Below are 22742 nucleotides of genomic sequence, written 5' to 3'. Positions count from 1 at the left end.
CCTGGGGTTGGAGCAGAACCATGAACATTGTTTCTCCCAGGAGTGGCTTAGGCCCCACAGCTCTCTGGCCAAACTCTTTGATATTAAATTTCTGATCTCACGTGGCGGGGGGTCCTCATGACCAGCTCTCTCTGCTCTCGTGTTCTCTCCCAGTTGCCGAAAAGGTCTTGTTAAATTTATTTTTGTATGCAATTTTTTAAATGACAGCAACAACAAAGCTCAACACTGTTCTGTAGAAACCGTTCTGAGAGCAGCTGGTTGTCATCATCCCAAACTGGATTTCCCATTTTCATTTCGTTGATTTTTTGACTGCTTGCATGAGGATGTTAAAAAGGAAATACCTGTAACTCCTCATCCCAAATATGCTTGTCTGTTTCTAAGAAACCACACATCTTGTCTGAGCCTTGTTTGAGGAAGTGCCGGCCACCGCGGCTGGCACAGGGTGCCGGGTGCTGCCTCCGTGGCTGGCACTGGAGCCCATACTGGGGGCTGAGCTCACTGTGACGTTATGGAGGGAGTTCTGTGACAGCACCCGATCAGTTCTCGTCCCCTCTGTACAGACAGCACACACCACACCAACATGCACACCCTCGATTCTCCTTCATTCAACAGAAGTTTATTAGGCACCTGCTTGTGTCAGGCCTTGTGCCAGTCAAGGAAGTCCAACAGGAGGCAAACGTGGTCCCCACCTTCAAGAGGGGCAGCAGGGTTAGGGGTGAAACAGACAACAGCGCCTGTCAGGTGAGTGCTGTGACCAGGCATTCACAAGGTGACTGACATGGGCACCATGGAGGGTAACTGACCCCATGGGCTCAAGCAGGGTAGGCTTCCTGGAGGAGGTGACAGCTAGCTCAGGGCCTAAAAAACTGAGTGATGCTAGCTCAGTAAAGGCCTGGGGCTGAGGCTGGGGCCAGGAGAGGTAGGGACGGCACAGGGAAAGGCTGGGCATGTTCGAGGAGCTCTGTGTAGTTAGGATGACCAGGGCCGGGGATTTCGGTGGGGACAGGAGAGTGCTAACTGATAAGACTGTGAGCATTGCAGGGGCCACCCCACACTGGGGCCTTGCCAGTGTTGTCGGGAGTGAGGAGATGTCTTTGGAGGGCTCTGAGCAGAGCAGGGAGGTTCCATGAGCCCAAGTGTGTTTTTTAGGGAACTTGCTGGCTGGGGGGCAGAAAGGGATTTGTGGTGTGTGGGGAGGTTTCAGATATGAACCTGGGGGCTGAAAGGGGAATGGGGCGTTGGTGATGGGGAAGGAGTGCTGTGTGTTTAAGAAATAGAAGGAGGCGAAGCCAGTATGTTGGAAGTGGACGAAAGGAAGGAGGGGGCACTCTTCCCCATCAGGGGTCCTGGCAGGCCCTGGAGATTCCTTGAGGCTTGGGAGTGGAGGGGTGCAGGAGGCAGTGGCACACAGGGTGTGGTGGGGCAGATCTGGGTGGGAGACATTTCAGAGAGGGTAGGGAGGGTAGATCCCGGGGGGAGGGCAGAGTAAGGTGGGGAAGGCCGAGGGCAGGGCTCCAGGACCTCACAAGGGCAGGGTGACCTGGTGAGAGTGACCAGCTGCTGCCCGAGGAGGGGGAAAGCAAGCAGGACAAAGAAACTAGGGGATCCTGGGGTCAGGAAAGGAGGCTTTCTGCAGCTGGGGCCTGGAGTTAGGAAAGGGCGTGCTCCACAGCTGGGGCCTGGGGTCGGGAAAGAGGGCGCTCTGCAGTTGGGGCCTGGCAGCGGGAGGCCAGCCAACAACCTAAGCAATGAGGAGGTCAGTGGTGTTGTCAAACCCCGACACCCCTCGGTGCCTTGACCTCCCCGCAGCCCTTCCCCACAGGCAGCCACCCTGTGCTGGCCTGGACTTCCTCCCATCTTAGGGGCTCCTCACAGAGACACATCCGCATATGACACCTGCCTCCGTGCTCACCCCCAGTCCAGACCCCAGAGGGAATGTGGACAGAGCTCCCACTCCCTTACCTGGCACTCAGGTGCACGCCCTACCTGTTCACCCCCTAATCTGTGCCTGCGCCCTCATGTCCTGGCACGAACCCTGCTTTCATGCTCCTACACCCCCTATCCTGTGTGTGATTCCGCTTCCTCTCATGGTGGCACCAGGCACTCTGGGCTGCTCCAACTCACGTTGCTGGAGGGATGAGGGCTTTGGCGTCCTGCAGGCTGGGTTCCAAATCTCCATTCTGCACCTGTGTGACCTTGGACAAGTTACTTAACTCAGCCTCCATGTCTTTACCTGCAAAATGGGGGTGATGCTGCCTACTGCCTGGGGTGGTCGTAAGAGGGTCAGATGAGGTCTCCTCAGTGAAGCATGAGCACAGAGCAGGCACTCTGTGACATCAGCTACACCACACCACTTCCTCTGCTGTACACACTTGCAGTCGTCCACACTTGGGTCCACCTAGGCTCTGAATCCAGCTTCCACACCATGTACATGTCACACTTACACCTATGACCTCCTGCACATACAGGCTGGACCATGCACACACAACCACACCATCCGCAGGTGCAGGCATGTGTGTGCTGTGACGTGATCCATTCCTGAGCACACCCTGAAGAAGCCAATCTATGAAATTCACACACCTGTGAAATTCCACAGCCCACTGGGTTCTGACTCTCACTTTGCTGCATCCCTCCTGTCCCTGCTGTTTTCTAGTGGCTGAAGCAAATAGAGGGGACCGAGGCCGCCCTGACCCAGAAGATGCTGGACCTAGAGAAGGAGAAGGTAAAAGATTTGACTGCCTGGGGGTGGGGGGAGAGGGTTCGAAGAGCAAAGTCGATTTGCAGGAAGGCTTTGCATGTGTTTTCCTAATGATTTGCATGCATTTCTCAATTTTGCTTTTGCTCCAGTGTTTGTTCTGAGTAATTATCACCCATTTACTTACTCTTTCACTTGCTCAGTTACTCATTGAATACCTATTTTCAGAACCTCTGCTGTGTCCCAGGTGCTATGCCAGGATTAGAGGCTTGGTAATGAATAAGTGGGGTCCCTGCCACCAGGAGCAAGCTCACAGGCCTGCAGGGTCGTGCGGTCATGAGCTCATGTGAATGCAGCATGAGGATGTTAGGAGAGACACAGCCCAGATATGGAAATACTGGTGCAGTGACTCTAGGAACACACGGGCAGGGCTCAAACCTTTGCTGGCCATGAAAGCTTGGAGAACTGGACTTTAGTTTTCTCATTGATGAATGGGAAACTCCAATCTGTGCTTTGCTGGGCTGTGGGATGAGAAATGCAAGATACATAGCCAGGGTTGCACTGTGCTTGGCACCTTGGGTACCTGATAAATGGTGGCGGTGGTTATTCACTGGGGTTATGGATGTATGGAGAGCCTGGGGAGGACAGAGAAGGCTTCGCAGAAGACGTGGTTCTTGACTAGTCAAAGGCCAATTCGAGTTCTCCAAGAAGAAATGGAAATGGGAGGAGAAGGAGGAAGGTGGAAGGACTCATGGGGCCTAGGAGCAGGGAGTGGTATGGAAAGAGCCCTGACTGGTGCCAGAAGGCCTGCGTTTCTACTCCCACCTCTGCCATCATCGAGCTGTGGCATCTAAGGCGAGGCTCTGGTCCTCCCTGGCTCTTTCCTTCCTTGTCCGTAAAAGGAAGTGGCTATAGGAGATGAACTCTAACCCTGAAACCCTCAAATCAGTCATAAGAGATTTGCACTCTGGAGAAATCGTGCTTGCAGGGTCTTAGAGAGTGGCCCAGGGATGTGGGAGGCAGGGAGAAGGGTGCTCAGTGAGACCGATCGGGAGGTGGGTGAGGCAGTTCAGGCAGGAGGAAAGAACCACATCTGAGAACCATGAAGACAGTCTTCTGGGGCCACTAAGACGTGGCAGGAGGAACCCAGAAGGACTCCTGTGAATTGTGCCTGGGTTTGACGTGGGTCCCTTCTTTACAGTCAGATACCCAAGAGGAAGGGAAGCAGGAGAAAGGAGATAGTCTTGACCAAGAATCCAGGTGGGGCTGTCAAGGGTGCCCCGGGTCAGTGAGGCTCCTGCTGGGCGATTCATGTGGGGGCACGCAGGGAAGACCACCAAGTTCCTTCTCATCTGAGTGCCCCCAGTTGGGTGAGACTGCCACTGTCTAGCACACGGGCTCTGAAGCTGTCATGGATTCCTGTTCTGACGCTGGTCCCTGATGGCGCCTCCCTCTTTCTCAGGACCTGTTCAGCAGGCAGAAGGGCTATCTGGAAGAGGAACTCGACTACCGGAAGCAAGCCCTTGACCAGGCTTACCTGGTAGGACCAGAAGTGGGTTTGACACTTTGGCTTCCTAGACTCCACATTAGAGGCTGCTTTTTCCTCCGGGGCTGAAACTGCATTTAGGGTGCTCCCCAGTGCCAAACAGGAGCAACAAAAATGCCATCTCCACCGTGTGGCTGGAATGACCATACAGATGGTCCCTTTTTCCAAATCAATCGTGATTTTCAAAAATATTCAAAGTTACTTTAATGGTTTTCTTAGACACGCTTCTTAAATTCCAGTAATCATTTGAGATGAATGGGAAGAAACTCTATTTCTTATATGTTTGATGATACTTAAATATTTGGACTTAAAGTCCCAAAGCAAGTTTCCCTATAAATAGGAAAAAGAGATGATCACAAAGGAACGCAGAGGTAAAGCAATTAGATGAGGCCAGGTGATTTTCAGAACCGAAGGGACGAGGTGTAAGGTCGGATGTAGTATTGCATTTGGCTTGCAAAATTGGTTCTGTGCATCCTGGTGATTAAAGTACAGTGGGATGATGTTCAGGGTCCTGTGTCCTCACACTCAAAGCTAAGCGCTCCTGGCACTGAGAGAAATTCTCCTTGGGGGAGGCGGGGAGTTGAGTAAGATCACGGAAACTTGTCCCTGCAGGAGAGAGAATTTAGAGTTCAATGCCATTCCTTGTAGGAAGAAGCTAGTGTGGTAGAGACTCTTGAGCAAATCTGTGCCCAGATCATTTGTAGTTAAAGTCATTTTACAAAAATGGGTTTGCACCTACAAAATGCAGAGCCAACCACTCAAAAAATGACTTTAAAACTCTGCTTCCCATGAGAGGCTCCAGGAAGACAGAGAGCAGGTAGCCTGGGCTTAGCTCAAATGGACAGGAGATTCTAGATGTGAAGGCCGGTGCAACTAGCTATGAACCTTGACCCTTCCTGTCTAGGCTGTGAGGCTTGAATCCCTTCAGACTGGGAACAGGAGACGCAGACGATCAGAATGGACTAAGCCTTATCAAGACACAACATTTCCCTCTGGGCACACGATGTATCAGCAGTGTTGAGGGCAACTAACGAATGGAGACATTCTCATCTATACCCTGGTCTGTCTCCTGCTTCTCTAATATTTTAGGTTTTTCCTTGTTTTGGTCCTGGCTTGGTCCTTTTGAAAACACCCTGCAGGATGGGCCATCCCTATCACGCATCCCTGTTCTCTCCTAGCATTTCCCAAAAAACGCCGAGGAATGTGATTGTAGATGGAACCTAGGGCCCCGCAAAGCGTAGCACAATAGAGTAAGTTGGAAAACTCTGAAGGACCTCTTGGGGTCTTAGTGTGCTAAAGGGTGAGTCGAGGCTCTGAGAGGAATGTAAGCAAGCAGTGTGCCAAGTTCACTGGATCATTGGACCTTTTTTCAAAGGACATCTTGCAGAACTGGCATTTCTGAAAACACACTTTGGAACACCTTGGGGTCCACCCTTCCTTTGTCTAAGCACCAACTCAGGAAGGCCTGAGGGATCCCTCAGAGCGCTGAATCTGCAGAACAGGCTCCTGCATGCTGGTTCTGCGGCCATATAGAAGCTGCCTTCACACTTGGAGTATTTGAAAGCCTGCCGTAGGCAGTGTGCTCCCAGTGGGATTTCAGTCGCACGGGTAGACAGGAGTTCTGACGCAGCTCTGGATTTTCATGAACAGTCAGGAAGTGAAATGCTCTGAGAGGGTGGCAGGGTCGTGTGTCCATGCTGGGGCCAGGACAGCAGGTGCCAGATATAAGCCTGTGTCCCTTTGTCACTGAGCTGAGTGAGGTGGGGCAGGCCTGCAACGGAGTTTCCAGAATCAAGTGGTGCATTTCCATCTGGAAACTGGCCACCTGGGGGTCTCCTGGGAGCTTGGCTGCTGAGTAGAGAAGGGGTGAGCCTGCAGGCACCAGCAAGCTCTGCTCCATGTGGAGCCCACCTGGGGGCCTCGCAGCTCTGCCGGGAAACAGATTCCAGCCTTCTAATTCCCCAGGGGCAACTGTTGGGGTGGGCAGAGGTGAAGGTGATCATGTTTGTTGGTTAAAATCAGTCTGGCTCAATGGGCCTGGATCCCAGCAGGGAGAAGCCAGAGGAGGCTTGAGGAGCAAGTGGCCTGATAGTGATGGAGGGCTACTGGGTTATCCTCTGCCTCAGTGATGGAGGGCTACTGGGTTAACCTCGGCCTCAGTGATGGAGGCCTACTGGGTTAACCTCTGCTTCAGTGATGGAGGGCTACCAGTTAGCCTCTGCCTCGGTGATGGTAGGGCTACTGGTTAACCTCGCCTTCAGTGATGGAGGGTACCAGTTAGCCTCGCCTCGTGATGGAGCCTACTGGGTTAAACCTCTGCCTCAGTGAGCGAGGGCTACCTGTAGCCTCTCCTCAATGACGGAGGGGCTACGCTATTGGGTTAACCTCGGCCTCGGTGATGGAGGGCTACCGGTTAGCCTTGGCCTTGGTGATGGAGGGCTAATGGTTAACCTCTGCCTCAGTGGCATGTTTCTATTGAAACTCATGGTTCCTGTATACCACCTGTAGTTTCTTTGGAAGAGAAGTAGCTGTCCCTTAGTAAGGAGCGTGGGTGGGAATTTAGGAAGGCAGAAAAGGAGCTAATTTTCTTTTGTCCCTAGACATTCCCATAAGATAGCTATATGTAAGTGTCTTGCTGTGAAAAGGAGTAACATCCTGTAATGATGAAAACTCAGCTTTCGCAAGGATCCCCAGTTGGTCACTAATGTCTCATTCAGCTTTGCCAACAAAGGGTGTCTTCCTTTTGTGGGGGGTTAGGGGCAATTAAAACATTGCCACTATTTGCTTTGGGCTAAAGTTGCATTCTTAAGGCAGCTGAAAACCAAATGCAAATCCAGACATATTTTCCCATTGGCACCCATTAGAAAAGGAGAGATTTGTTCCCAAGGTGAGGAGAGTCAATTGGAAGCCAAGGATGAAATAAAACTCAAGTGAATTGCACCTCTGTTTGAGTCATGTATTTTAAGGGAAGGCTATGGTTACTTTTTCTTCTTGCCCTTGTCCCCTCTTGTGCATAGTATGGGCGTCTGGGTTGAATAGAGTAAAAAATGCTCTGGATAACATGTGCGCGGGGCTGAGTTGCTCCCTCACAGCCTGCTCCCCCGGGCACTGCTGGCCCTGTGCTTGGCCCCTGACAGATGCCCCTCCCTGCCCAAAACCCCCTCCCTGACTCTGTCTCCACTGGCAGCAGCCTCCTGGTGGTTCCTGTTCACCTCCTTGTGACCTTCCTCTGTCTGTGTGATCTGGGCTCCTCAGAAAATCCAAGACCTGGAGGCCACACTGTACACAGCGCTGCAGCAGGAGCCGGGGCGGAGGGCTGGTGAGGCGCTGAGCGAGGGCCAGCGGGAGGACCTGCAGGCTGCTGTGGAAAAGGTGCGCAGGCAGATCCTCAGGCAGAGCCGCGAGTTTGACAGCCAGATCCTGCGGGAGCGCATGGAGCTGCTGCAGCAGGCCCAGCAGGTAGGCGTCAACAGCTGCTGTGCCCACAGCACCCCGGGCATCCCTGTTGTCCTGTGTGCACCTTGGCACCCTGATGGACCCCTGAGTGCCCCAGGCTCTTTCCAGGGAGAGTTGGTGGTAAAGCAAGTTTCTGAGAAGCAAGATTTCATAGATGCCCGTCATAACTCCCTGTGACGGGGCAAGACATTCTACAGAGCAAACGCTGAAACATTCATCCAAACCAAGTACCTTCTCCCTCGGCCCTCCTCCTCCAGCACTGCACGCTGTTTCCAGGTCAGATGCTGGTCATGGGGAGGCATCAGCTGAACGGTTTGCTTTTTTGCTGCCTTTTGTGATGGCGGCTCATTTGAGAATTGGGCCTTCCAGCTTCCATTGAGGTCTGAAAACCTCAGTGTCTTCCAAGGTTCGATGCTGCATGTGAGTTTCATGTGCTACTGAGCACACGGCGAGCTGGGGGCTTCATGACTCCTGATTGACCATGAAGGGAAAGAAGTAGCAGCATGCAGAGCATTTGTTGGGCGCTCACCGTGTGTTGGGCAGTGGCTCCCTGCACTGCAGATCCCTTATCTCAGGGACCCTACGGGTGGGCACTAGGATGTCCACTTTCCAGACAAGAGAACTGAAGCTCAGGGAGGTTAGCTCATGTGCCTGAAGGTCACCCAGGTAGTAAGGATCTAGATTACTGGCGGGGAGGTATGTCACAGAAGGAAAAAAGAAGGGGGATGTGGTCAGAGAGAGAGAGAGACAGACAGAAAGAATTTGACTTATTTTACGAAACTAGCTCACGCAACTGTGGATAAAGATCGGCAAGTTCACAATCTGCAGGGCACGCCAGAGCCCCAGGGAAGAGTTGTTGCAGTTCAAGCCTGAAGGCCATCTGCTAGCAGCATGCCCCTCTCCTCAGGGAGCTCAGGCTTTCTCTCAAGGCCTTCAGGTGATTGAATGAACCCCCCCACCACACGCATTATGGAGGCTCATCTGCTTTACTCAAAGTCTACTGATTTAGATGTTTATCTCATCTAAAAAAGACCTCCACAGAAACATCTAGTTTGTTTGTCTGTTTTTTGAAATGGAGTCTCATTCTTATCACCCAGGCTAGAGTGCAGTGGCACGATCTCAGCTCCCTGCAACCTCCACCTCCCAGGTCAAGCAATTCTCCTGCCTCAGACTCCTGAGTAGCTGGGATTACAGGCACCCACCACCACACCCAGCTAATTTTTGTATTCTTAGTGGAGATGGGGTTTCTCCATGTTGGCCAGGCTGATCTCAAACTTCTGACCTTAAGTGACCCACCCACCTAGGCCTCCCAAAGTGCCATGATTATAGGTGTGAGCCACCATGCCTGGCAACATCTAGAATACTTGACCAAATGTCTGGGTACCATGGCCTAGCCAAGTTAACATAAAATCAATCATCATCACCATCAAAGGGAAAGGGGATTCTGGGCAGCAGAGCAGCATAGTGTGGGTCAGCTTAGGGCAGCAAAGAAGCTGAAAACACAGACACTGGGACCAGACGGCCTGGCTCTGAACTCTCTCCCACTTAGTTGTGTGGCCTTGGACTAATTATTTAACCTCTCTGGGCCTCAGTGTCTTCCTCATGGGGATGATGACAATGCCTGTGTCACTGGGGCATGGTAAGGTTTAGATAATTATTACTTGTAAACTGCTCTCAATAAGTGCAGACCACTGTGGATTCTTGCTGAATGTAGTCTGTGGGTGGAGGTAGCAGGAGCAGATGGGGAGTTAGGAGTTGGGTGCTGGCTTGTCTCTAAGGCCAAGCACTGTGCCTTCTTTTCAGGACTTGCTCACTGAGTATGCAGCAAATGAAGGAATTGATTTCGTGTTCAGGAGATCCTGCTCAAAGAACAGAGTGACATTTGTGTGTTTGAGCCAAAAAGAAAAAATCGTTACCCCACTCAAGGATGCAAGTCTCATAGAATGTGCTGCTTTTGGTGGCCTAAGTCTGAAATGTATGATGGGTTAGAGAGCACACTGTAAGGATACAGGGCAATGCCGCATTCCACTGTGACTCCTGGAAAAGCCCTCCATGCTGCACATGCTGAGAAATGAACCCAGGATCTGGGTGATTTTTTTAAAAGCCAAAGAGCAAGCCATGGCAGTGTCTGCCTGCTGGGCAGTGGAGGACTTGCATCCCTTAAAGAAAAGAGTCATTTAAAACGCAAGTGTTTTGTGGTATTTATGTAAGATCATGCGGGACAAATAACTTCCTTTTACCAAACCGTGTAGTCAATTGCATGGAGAAGCTTGAACAGTAGTTTAACCAGGGTTAATGTTGCTTTTCCTTTATCTTTGGATCATTTTCAAATTAGTTGAGAATTCTGCTGAAGGTAATTCATAGACACTCCTTTCTCCCACTGAATATTGAAACTTCCCTGACCTCAGTTTTATTAAAATACAGTGATAGGCTGGGCACGGTGGCTCAAGCCTGTAATCCCAGCACTTTGGGAGGCCGAGACGGGTGGATCACAAGGTCAGGAGATCGAGACCATCCTGGCTAACACGGTGAAACCCCGTCTGTACTAAAAAAACACTAAAAAAAACTAGTCAGGCGAGGTGGCGGGCGCCTGTAGTCCCCGCTACTCAGGAGGCTGAGGCAGGAGAATGGCATAAACCCAGGAGGCGGAAATTGCAGTGAGCCGAGATCCGGCCACTGCACTCCAGCCTGGGCTTCAGAGCAAGACACTATCTCAAACAAACAAACAAAAAAATACAGTGATATGTACCTATAAGCTGAAATCAATACATTTATTCAACAAGACATTGCTCTGAGGCTTTAATGGGATAAGATATGCAAACCAATTCACCTGGTACATGGTAGGTGTTCAGTGAAAGAGGATTCTTTATGTCATAACGCATGGATGTCAATACCCAAGGCAGTGTGCTGCCCCCTGGCCACTCAGCGTGGTTCATGGACCAGGGACATTGGCATGATGCTGAGGCCTGCTAGAAATGCAGGATCTCAGGCACCGCCCCAGGCCTATGGAATCAGATTCCACATTTAAGAAGATCCCATGGTGATTTCTGTGCAACTTCAAGTTGTCAAATCTTGTCTTATAGACGCATGGCTGTGAGTTCTAGGGGGATATAAGGGTCTTGTTACTTTTTTGGCTTAGTAAGAAAATGAGTTATTATTCCTTCCCTTCCCCATCACCCTGTCTCCCTCCTCTAGCACACCAGGCAGGAGAATCCAGTACCTACCTCCTCCCTGCTTTGAGTTCAGCTCCAGAACGGTCAGCAAGGCTTAATGTTTGCTGGCCTCAGAGCTTCTTCATCTGTACTATGGGTAGTTCTGAGCAGCTGCACCTCCAGGCATTGCCTTGAGGCTCTGGTGTGGTTCTGCAGGTGAAAAAGCTTGGCCAAACTCTCCCAGTGTAACTGTTGATGCCATGATGTGTGCCGACTCTCGCTCCCCTTCTCCGTGTAGTGTTGCACGCGTGTAGCAGCAACGGGAGCCCGGAGCCCCCAGCCAGTAGCCCGGAGCCTTCAAACTTAGGAGTTCATCTGTTTTACTGGATGCTTCCTTTAACAGGTCTTCCTGGAAGTGGGTGGTCTAGGTATGACTCCAGGGCAGAGGGGAGACTTTCCAGCCAGCCCCAGTGGCCACATGGTGCTGGGGAAATGAGATGCTGCTGCTTCTGGCTTCCATTCAACAACTATGTGTAGAGCACCCACCCCATGCCAGGCACAGTGCTGCCTGTTGGGAGTGGAACAGTGGACAAAGTCCTGCTTCCATGGAGAGGATGTTCTTAGATTCTGGGGAGGGGAAACAAGCAAGACTCGAATAAATACTGAAGATGTCAGAAACAGCCAGAGGCTAAAATGGTGTGAGGAGGTGAGCCAGGCAGCCACCTGGTAGAGAGAACAGCAAGTACAAAGCCCCTGAGGTGGGAACAGTTGACTGTGGTTGAGGAGATGCTTTATGTTTTCTAACAGCTGCAATTTTCAAAAGTAGTGCCCTGTGTATAGGATTTTACAGAGAAACCACCACCCTGAAACAGTAGTTGTAAGGAGCATCATTAAAACACCTGTTTGAAAACAGGTGTTTGGCTACCTAATTAAGTCTTCAAACCGGCTTAAACTGATGGAGAGATGAAGGCACAGAGACAAAACAGCTGGATGAAGGCCAGCCAGCCACAAAGTGACCGTTCCAGGCCAGGCCCGTCCTGAGTCCACTGCCAGAGCCCTGATCTCCACACTGCGTGACCCCCTGAGGGTTCACTATTCATGTTTTGCGATTCTTTGCTAGTTGCTATCATTTGATAGTCTCCAGAAATCTGGTATTTTCAAAAGAGTATTGCAAATCCTATATTTTTTTTCCAAAGGGAAGTAATTCAAACCTGCATTACAGTGATTTTTTTTCCCCTCCAGGAACATAAAAATTAATGTTTTAAAGTTTATATATGGAAAGCTATGATGTAGCATTAGAAGTCACAGGTTCTCGGGTCAGACAGATTTTTATTCAGATCCTGTCCCTAGTTATGATGTAACCTGAGGCAAGTTAGTTCACCTCTGTGAGTCTCAATTTTCTTATCTGTAGAATGGGTACAATCAACGCACACGTCTTGAAGTGTTGTGGTCAATGGAGAATTTATCTGAAGTGCTCACAAAGTAAGCACTCAAGGACTATCAGCTAACATTTGCTGCACTTGGCCTTTCTAACCCAACCTAATCATTATCATGTCTTCTCTCACTTTTATAATAGTCCCTAACACTCATGTATTCAACACAGGCGACATGACATAGTACAGCCAGGTGCTCTGGTAACACCCCACTTCTGATCTGGCCCAAGCACTGGCTGCCTGCTTCAACCATGGACAGACCCTCCCAGTCTCCCAGTTTGCTGTGGACATTACCATTGTATTTCGCCTGGAATCTGGCCCACAGGGTACAGTGATGTCCCCTGCCCGGCCCCAGCTGAAATTGGCATTTTCCAGCCCTGTTAACTCAGAGGAAAAGAGGATGTGAAAGCATCCATTAGTGGATGGCACCTTTCCCAACAGAATGATTCTGCGCTTTTGTAAAAGGTTCTGCCTGAGTGAAGGTTGGAGTGAAGCCACCGGTGTAAATTCACTTTGTCCTGACCCTCTCTGAGGGTTCAGCAGCACTGGTTTCACTTCCTAGCCACAGTCGGCCTGCAGAGACATCTGCTGGGACAATTCACGATGGCAATGTCCTCTCCATTGTCTCTTTTTCTGCCGAAGCCGTCCCAACACACAGCACCACCACAGCACCTCCCCTGAAACTCTCACTGGCTCCCTAGTGCCCAGAGTACAAAGTCTGGGTTGCTTAGTCTGACCTTCAAAGCCTTCTAGAGCCCCTTCCAACTGCCACGCCTGCATCGTCCACCTCTCTCAAAGATGCCCCTGCTGGCTGTCATGGCACTGTGTTTTGTTTTGTTCTGAGTTGTTCTAACATTCGTGTACCAAGCACTGTTCTAGGTGCTGGGGCAATCAATATTCCAGCCCAGGGAGACAGGGTGGCGCTGACACACAGAAGGCGCTCAATAGATGTTGGTTGAATGAAACTCACACAAGTCCTATGAAGACAGGTCATTGATGCCATTTTTCACAGGAGAGCAGAGTGAGGCTCAGAGAAGGTAAGCAACTTGTCCAAGGTCACACAGCCAGGATGCAACAGAGCTCAGCTGTGAACCCAGGTCATCAGATCAGGAAACTCTTACCCACTGCTCCTTCTGGCCTCCCACACTCTGATGAGAGACTGTTTCCTAAGCATGAATGTCAAGAAAGATTAGAATGACAGCCAGGTTCTCAGGCTGATTTGTAAAGCCCAGAAGTTGTTCCTGGGGGATTCTCAGAAGTTGTTTGGAAACTGTAAAGCCGGACATTAGATTACAAAGCCTTGTCTTACAGATCCCATTTCGCCCTCCGAGTCAAGGAGTCCCACACAGATATTACAGCACAGGGTTCCAGACACAGAGAGATCATGTCACTCACCCAGAGCCCAACAGCTGCTACATTTGGGGCCCAGAATTCAAGCCAGGTTCAGGCCGCATGCCCGCTTACTCAGCAGCCCCTCGGCCTCCCTGCATGTGAGGGGGTTGCCGGGAAACCCCTGCCACTGCCAGACCGAGGTCACACCATTCCCTTAGGGTGGGAGAGAGTAGAAAATTACCGCTTGTAAAAAATAACTTACGGAGTGCTCAATGCCAAACTCTGCTCTAAACACTTGGTACAATTTTGCTTGTTAAATCCTTAGATGTGGGCCATCTATAGATAAGGACACCAGGCCTCAGGGAGGCGGAATAACTGCCCGAGGTCACAGATCCAAGAGAATCATTTTTTTTCTCCGTCTCCTTCATGGAAACCCTTCTGTTTGGCTGCCCCAGTGATCATCCTGAAATCAAAAGCTCATCATGTCCCTGCTTAGAACCCGTCACTGGCTCCCCATGGCAATCCCAAAGCTGTGAGCACCTCATCGGGACATGGGCCATTCCAGACCCTCTGAGCTCTGTCCCTGACCCCCCACCTCAGGCCCCTTGGCCTCCTGCATGTGCCGTTCCCTCCACCTGGAATTCCCTTCCCCTCCTGTGCATCTGGTGAACTATCATAGGTCCCTGCTGGGTTCCACGTCTCCTCCATCCTACAGCTCAATCCCTCACCCCTTGCCCTCCTCACGCCTCTTTATTTATTTATTTATTTATTTATTTATTTATTTATTGAGATGGAGTCTCGCTGTGTCACCCAGGCTGGAGTGCAATGGCATGATCTCGGCTCACTGCAACCTCTGCCTCCCAGATTCAAGTGATTCTCCTGTCTCAGCCTCCCCACAGGAGCACACCGCCATGCCCGGCTCATTGTTGTATTTTTAGTAGACGCATTTCACCATGTTGGTCAGGCTGGTCTTGAACTCCTGACCTCAGGTGATCCACCTGCCTCAGCCTCCAAAAGTGCTAGGCTTACAGGCTTGAGCCACTGCGCCTGGCCCCTCTTGGTTTTCTTGATGGCGTTTGTGTTCATCTGATGCCCCTTCTATTTAATTGTATGCTGCTATTGTCTGAACCATAATTGGACTATAAGGGGAGAGACTTTGTCTTTCTCCCCAGGACTGAAACAGGCCCAGGCATATGGAGCCCTATTTACTGAGTGACTAAATGTGCCCACAGCGGTGGTTCTCAAAGCAGGGGCCCTGGACCGTCCACGTCCTCATCACCCGGGAGCTTGCTGGAGTACACCTTTCACTCAGGCCCCACCCCAGCCAGGCTGAGTCAGAAGCTCTGTGGGCGGAGCTGGGCAATCTGCATTTAAGTAGGTTCTCTGGGTGATGCTGACACAGGCTGGAGAACCACTGCCCTACAGAATGCAAGACGGCTTCTCTGGGCCTGAATAAAGGCCTGTGGTGACCCCACTTTTAATTTTTGCTGGTTGGAATCATCCACCCTTCCACCTCCCAGCATTGTCTCAGTGCATGAGGTCTGTATCCCATTCAGGGCAGACAAGGGGCAGCAGCCCACAGGGCAGAGTTGCCCCAGAGGTACCCACCTTGGTGGGGCCCTTGATGGGGCTTAAGCCCTGTGCGCACATAAAGAACTGGAAACGGGGGAGTTCACGGGGCAGTTCACCAGATTTCCTTGGTGGAGAGGCTGCGTGGGACGGGAAGGAATGATCGGTAAACCACCCAGGGAATTAATTCTGCAGGTGCAGCACCAAGGAAGGTGACCAAGAGTCCCGGTTTGCCCAGGACTGAGGGATTTCCTAGGACTCACACCAGGAAACTCCTGGGCAAACCGGATCTGTTGGTCACCATGGTACCACGTGCTGAGTGGGATTCTAAGAGGGTAGGGTGGATGCTGGTGCAGCGGCTCCCACCAACACCTCCTCTGCCCTTCTCCCTTCCTCCCCCCAGCCCCTAGACTGCAGCTAAATAAATCTTGGACAAGTACGTGACTTGGTGTCACATCCCACCCATGCCCTTTATTAGCTGCTCAGGGTGCCTACATGTTTTGGCCCAGTCTCAATGTTTTATTTTCAAAAGATCCCCTCTTAAGAATGTGTACTGTGTAATTCTATTTCCACAAACTTCTAGAACAGAAACAATCCATTATTAGCGATAGAAGTCAGAACAGAATTCCTTCGCAGGGCTGGAATTAAGCCGGGGGGCCAAGGCCTTCTGGGAGCTGGGACGCTCTCTGTCTTGCTTTGGGCGGTGGTGACACGGGCTTGTGCGCGTATCAGAGCTCACCAAGCTGCCCACAGCGTTTGTATCCTTTTCGGCTTCTGTGCTAGACCACAATAAAAAGAAAAAAAAAACAGAGGTTTTAAACCTGGAAAATGTACTTTTTCTGACACATAGCCTGGTGTATTTCAGAGAATTCGAGAACTGGAGGACAAACTGGAGTTTCAGAAGCGGCACCTGAAAGAACTGGAGGAAAAGGTAGGTGACTGCAGCTCACACTGTCCCCAGGTTTCTTTCCATGAAATGTTAGTGCAAAATCATTTTATTTCATAACGTCCAAAGCATAGACTCTGTCTCCAGCCCTCCTTTCTCTGCCCTTCTTCTCCCAAATCAGCACCTCATGGAAATTGGTAGTTCCTCAAAATTCCTTCCTGGTAAAGGCATTTCCTTCTCAATGGCTGTCAAAAATTCTGCAGGCCGGGCCAACTCTGTGTGTCTTTTTCACGAAAGCCTTTCCCCAGAATCCCTCCCCTGCTGTCTCACTAGGAAAGAGGTGAAGCATGTTAGCTTGCTGAGGTCGGTGGCATCCCCCAACCACAGACACAGGTTCTCCTCCAGGGACTCATTCATTTTTAAATAACTTCTATATTCCCCAAACCAGTCCCATGGTCCTGGAAGACGCAGCCTCTCCCATCCCAGAGGATGTGAGGTTGGCCTCTCACTGGGCTTTGGGTATTTTCCACCAGCCCATTTACCATGATGCCCATTTTATGGGTGAGGAAACTGAGGCAGGGATAGATTAGGACACCTGTCCATGGTCCTGCAGCTAGGAAGGGATGGCTGGGCTCTCCATGGACGTCATAGCCATCCCACCCTGCCCCTCCATATGACGTTGGTCCAGACACACACATGAGTCTTGCTCAGGACACATGCAAAGCAGCTTTATCATGGCATTGCCCTTCATCTTCTTCCACCTGATGGCTGTGAATCCTTGAGGACAGGGTCTACGTGGTGTTCATCTGATTCAAGACATTTCTTGCCGCAGGGTAGGGCATCATCAAATGTTTGAGGATGAGTAAGCAAATGATCCTAGATGAGTACAGAAATATAATAATTGCCTGTTTAGTGTCACAGAGGTAAGTTCAAGTGTGGCAACAAGATGGAGGGCTGCTGAACCCATCCAGGAGGCCTGGGGGCCGGCATGCCTTTGCCTGAAGAGGGGTTCTCACCTGAATCTCAAAGGTCGAGGTGGGATCAGCTTGGGAAGAGGAGGTAGAAAGTGCATCTCTGGGCTGCATGTGTCTGAGGCCGGTCTTGTGAGACAGGAAGCTGGCTCATTTCAGGGACAAACCAGGGCAGAAGGCTCTGGAAGGCAGATTCCGGGGCTGTCCAAAAATGGGATGACAGCCTTTCTGTAGAGTCAGTCCTGTAGAGAATAAAATCATGTGCCCAGAGAGATGGGACAGCTCTTAAGATTTCATCTCTGTTTCAGATGCTTCCTCTCCCTTCTTTCATGAGAGTCGGCTCCCTGCAGATGAAATCACCTTCCCATCTCTGCTGGAGGCGTAGGGCCCTGCCAGGTCGCAAGTGGACTGAGGATCTGTGCACAGGGGTGGGGGCAGGGCTTGCCTGCCAGTTCCCTGGTTACCCTCATGGGAACCCCAGTTTTAGCTGATTCCTAGAGTCCCCATCTGCCAGATGCCCACCCTCACCAGCCTTCCAAGGATATTTTGAGAACTCAAGGGAGTCTCAAGTATGACTGAATTTAAGAATTGCTTGAGGCATGAGCTGGCTTTGCAGATAGATGAGCCTGGGCTCTCCTCTGGTCTTGCCCAGGTGGGCCCAGAGAGCCTGGGAAATTCACCCTTCTGCCCCAGGCCTTGGTGTTCTCATGTGCTGCTAGGAATGGTGCTCTGTCTCTGAGGGTGGATGTAGGGATGAAATTAGGTTGAGGATATGAAAGTTCGCAGCCCAGGGCCCAGGCAAGGCATGTGGAATGGCAGCACCAGTTCTTCCTATCTCCTAGGTAGTTCTACCACTTCTGTTGATAAAATGCGTCACAGAGCCAGATATGATAAAAGAAAGGCTTAAAACATGCCCAAGGTCATCCTTGCTGATTAAAATGTTAAAAGTCAAGTGCAATGAGCACACACTTAAAATAACATGCACTATATCCTCAGCAGTGAGAATACCTGGGAAATGTTGGAATCCTCTTTCTGGCTCTGCTTTGACTCTTTTCTCAAAGCCAATGTTTGGGGACTGGTCTGTCTCCTTTTGCCGCAGAAGGGAGTCGTGGAGACTGGCATGTAGAGTAGGAGGGACTGGCCAGGATGGATGCCTGATGAGGCCTGTAGGGCTGGAAACCTTTCAAGATGCCTCATGCCACCTTCATTTCCTTATAGGCATTGGGGCCTGTGACCGTGGAAATAGCTCCAGCCACCACTATCCCTGACTCATCAGTCCCTTTGTCATTGCCAGAAACTCTTTCCTGCCACACCCCACTGGGGGGTCTTAATGAATCCTTCCATCTCCCCAGGCCTCAGTTTCCCCATGTGGAAGATGAAAGGCTGGGTGATTCCCAAGGCCCCTTCTATCTCTGACTTTCAGTGATCCTACACCTTGTTTAGAAGTTGATGGCTGTTAGTTTGGACTTTTCCAGTAGATAATATAAGGAGATATTCCCTTGTTTTGGGGGGAAAAAAGACCAATCAAGGATTATTTTCAAAAGCCCCAGCTGATGTTCAGATATGTTTCACCTAATGACTTGCAACTTCTTTTGAACAAAGCAAGTCCTGAAAAGGGTAAGAAAAGAATTCTACTTTTAAGTCAACGTGTTTAATTTTTCCTCCTGTTAAGACCATTTTTCCCTGATTTTTTTTTTCTCTATAAGTAAACTAATCAAATGGCATGAAAGATTTTAAACAGTGGCTCTCTTGGAAGAAAGAACCCTGGCAAAGTTGGTATAGGGCCGGGGTGTCTCTGACTTCCCTGGGCCACATTGGAAGAAAAATTGTCTTGGGCCACACATACATTACACTAACACTAACAATAGCTGGTGAGCTAAAAAAAAATTGCAAAAAAAAAATTCATAATGTTTTAAGGAAGTTTACATTTGTGCTGGGCCACATTCAAAGCTGCCCTGAGTCACATGGGGCCTGTGGGTAGAGGGCTGGGCAAGTGTGGTGTAGGGGAAAGTTGGACTGGGTGACCTTGAGTGGAATTTACCCTGATCTTTGGTGCACACATCGTGCCTCCGTCTCTTGGTGGGAGCCACTGACCATGACCATTGGCTGGGCCTCGTCTATTTATACTGGCCTGCCCACGTTCTGCATGAAGTCCATATCACAGCACGAAAAAGACCTGTCCCGGTCCAGAGTGTCAATCTCCCCTGTCTGAGTTAGCCACCTGTTTGGGGAGGGGGTCGGGATAACCCACCCTGAGTGTGGAAGGCCCCAGGATGCGTTTCCCAGGGGAGATCAGTTCCTAAAGCCTGCTTACTTCCCATTTCTCTTTCCCAACCCAACAACTCAGTGTCATAATTCTTGTAAAATGCTGTCATTGAGTTCCATACTACATATCTTACATCTGTTTTCTTTTCTTTTTCTTCTCTTTTCCTCATTTTCTTTTGGTATTATTTTATAGTTTTTGTTCCTTTTTTTGTTTTTCTCACTAGCATTCATTCTGTGGCCTTGAGGACTTCAGTGAGCCAAGACCTCGGGTTGGTATCCTTTTCTTTTCGCAGATGAAAATGGTGATTTTCTAAAACAGGAGGAGTCCTCCCAGTCCCTGACGGTCACGTTCCTTGAGAGATGAGGCACTGTGGAAGGTGGCCTTGTGCTGGATGCCTCAGCTCATGGGTCTGGGTCACCAGGGGACACCCGCCCTGAGGAGGCGGATCAGGGAGGCTCACTGTGAATAAGAATCTCGTCTGTGGAGTTTCATCCACAAAGAGGGACTCTGTTTTATTCTAAAGGTTCTCTCCAGTTTGGCTTCAGTCCTTGGTGCTCTCTGTTGCCGTGTGGACCAGTAAGTCCTCTGTAGAGTCCAGGGTCTTTGGCTTCCAGGTTCAAGGGCTGCAGGAGCAGGAGGTTGCTGGACAAACAGCTCATGGGCCCAGACTGCCACTTACGTGCAAAGTGCCCAGGGTGCCCATGTAAGAAGCCACCCAGCTCCCTCTCACCCCTGTCCTGTGGTGGATTTTGACACCTGTGCCATGCTCAGGGGCCTCTGGAACAAGGCCACCTCAGCATCTGGTCCTCCTCTGACCACTGAGCCCTGTGTGTCCCCAGGACCCAGCTCCCACCCTAGACACCTGGACCCTTGCACATTCTCCCTGAGAGTGACCATTTCAGAGCCAGGGGCTGCCAGGACCCATAGACTCTAGAGTTCTGTCTTTGAATCCAGCCCAGGCTGAGGGCCCCCTGGGTTCCGGGGATACCTACAGCACCCACCAGGTAGCTACCTGGACCCCTTGGGCTGAGCTCTGAGGCCAGGGCCCTGCCTGATGTCCGCATGGGCGTCCCTGAGGCTGACCCCAGTCCACAAAGGCTTTGGTCTGGTACCTTCTGTACCCAAGTGTCTGGGACAGTGCTGGACACATGGTCGATATTCATTCAATGTTTATGGACTGAGTAAAGGAAGGATCTCAGGTCTTAGAGGACAGCTGACACTCAGTCCCATCTGATCGGGGAGGGGGTGGCCACAGGGAGTGGGTGGGTGTTGGGGGATGGGTGATCTGATCCTGCTGCTGCTGCTGCTTCTCCTGGGTTGTGGAGGAAGGTCCCTCAGGGCTCAGCTGGGGTGTTCATGACAGCAGTGGGGGGAGGGGGCAGATAAAGCCAAGGGATCCTCCAGTCATTTTAACCCTTGGTTCTTGTGTCGTTTCAAATTATGTTTTAATCTTTCAGGATAGAAAAAGAGTTTATGGAATAAACTGAGTCCCTACGGCAACCCCAACCCCACTCAAACCAAATTCAACAGCGAAACAAGCTATTCAAAGTCCAGAGACTGCAAACAGAATTTATGTATATTTGACAATAGCTTTAAGGGGAAGCCTTTGGACGCATGGCTGGGTCCTGGCCAGCCCAAGCCGTAAGGACTCTGCAGGGACGATGGGGATTTTGTCAAACTTGGAGCCACATCCATGTCCCAGCTCTGGCACCTTGAAGGCCCAAGGGGGCAGAGACCTGAATGCCAGGAAACTAAGTGCAATTACCAGAAACCAAGGGATCGGCAGCCACTGCACTGTCTGGGGACAGGCCCGAGTCCTCATCCCCACGCTAGATGCCTCCCCAGGCCACAGTGTGCGTGTCCAGCTGGACCCAGGTGGGTGCCGTCTCTGCCCTGTGTACATAAATCTCCACGAACCATGCTGTGTTCGTCCCAGAGTTTGTCTGCCGGCGCGACTTGCAAGTGTCCTTGTAATGTGAACCCCAGTTCAAGTCCTGGTCAGCAAAACCTCTGAATCTGTTCACAGCTGGATTTAGCGGCTGGTAGCCAGAGAGAGAGGGCAGGACTCTGATGAGGGGCTGGAGCCTTGCCCATCATGGAGGAGCCGACCCCAGGGACCTCAGATTTCGGAGGGGAGGCCGAGGGCTCTGTCACTCTTGTGGGTGTGACACGGCAAAAGTCTCAGAGCATGACTATCCCTGGGACCAGGTGAACTGAGGACTGATAGAGCAGACATGACCACCAACCAGGCCACACTCGGGCCTGTGTTGCACCTCGGTCGTGATTTGCAAGGGGCTGCCAAGGAGGAGACGCTGAAGCACCTGCAGGAACTAGGTCATTTCCACAGCGGCCCCGAGACCAGGTCCTGCTGTCACCACTGTGGGGAGGAAGTGAGCTCTTCCTGCCTTGGGAGGCCACCCCTGGATGGAGCCAGGAGAGCTGTCAGGGTGTTGGAGGCCTCCCTGGAGAGCGGATGGAGTGGGGCAGCTACAGAGAGTCAGACACCAGCTGAGGATGGTCAGCCCAGGATGAAATTTCCCAAGTTCCTTTCCGATGATGTTCCTGTTGTTGTTCTAGGCTGGGTGGGGTGGGGGCATCTCCAGAAGAAGCCACCTGCTCACAGGATGCCTCTCCCAAACTTCTGCACGGGAAGACGTTTGGAATTAGAATAGATGAAGTGAAACAGAAGACTGAAGGTGATGAGGAGGCTGGCTGTGTCTGCATGGGAAAAGCCGGCTGAAGGCCAGGCCGGGTCATGCTCAGCTGGTTGCAGGTGGACGGGCTCAGGCCCTACTCATCAGGTAGAAGGAGCAGGTCTGTGGTCTCTGGTGAGAAGGACCTTTGGACAAAAGGGAAACGACTAAAATTTAGGCGGTTGAGGGAACTCATGGGGTGAGGGTGACAGAAGAGCTAGAAGTTCTCAGAAGACCAGATCCACAGATGGAGAAGGACACAGTGCCCTGCACAGAAAGGGCCCTGCCAGCTGGGGAGCGCTGCTCACACCACATCCCAGGATCTATCTCTAAGCAGAAATGCACCAGGATGGCCCAGCATTACTCATTCTCTTTTGAAATCAAAACCCCAAAGCACCCACTAGCTCAGCCTCCATAACTTACGAACACTTGGTGAAATACAGACAAACTGATGTCGGTTGAAAACATAGGCATCCTAGCAGCCCAGGGGGCGATGGGAGAGTGGGATCGCACAGTGAGTGAAAACAAAGGCACGCCTACTCTTTCCGGCCGGGAAGCACAGGATGCACTGCTGTGCTAACTTCTGCGGGCAGAAGTCTAGGGGCACCCATGGGTCTCTGGAATGTTGGTCCAGCACTCTTGCAGCCACTGCAGGAGCACAGTCCTCACGCCTGCCTGTCCCCATCCTTCAGCGGGTGAAGGGCAGTGTCTGTCTGCTGGGCTCTCCCACTGAGATCATGTGA

General features: G+C 51.1%; 1 protein-coding gene across 1 annotated transcript in view; it reads left to right on the top strand.

Annotated features, from left to right (window-relative positions):
* Positions 1-19574, top strand: part of JAKMIP1 (janus kinase and microtubule interacting protein 1) — a 175362-nt gene extending 155788 nt beyond the window's left edge. The window contains exons 15-19 of the mRNA XM_017887098.1: positions 2654-2722; positions 4158-4235; positions 7497-7700; positions 16049-16114; positions 19499-19574. Coding sequence (XP_017742587.1) covers positions 2654-2722; positions 4158-4235; positions 7497-7700; positions 16049-16114; positions 19499-19549 — 468 coding nt within the window. The 3' untranslated portion in view covers positions 19550-19574. The remainder of the gene's footprint in view (positions 1-2653; positions 2723-4157; positions 4236-7496; positions 7701-16048; positions 16115-19498) is intronic.
* Positions 19575-22742: the final 3168 nt, after the last annotated feature.

Source organism: Rhinopithecus bieti, unplaced genomic scaffold, assembly GCF_001698545.2.
Source record: "Rhinopithecus bieti isolate Rb0 unplaced genomic scaffold, ASM169854v2 scaffold_16601, whole genome shotgun sequence".
NCBI lineage: Eukaryota > Metazoa > Chordata > Mammalia > Primates > Cercopithecidae > Rhinopithecus > Rhinopithecus bieti.
The sequence above is the reverse complement of the archived record's forward strand: the minus strand, read 5'-3'. Positions and strand labels throughout refer to the sequence as shown.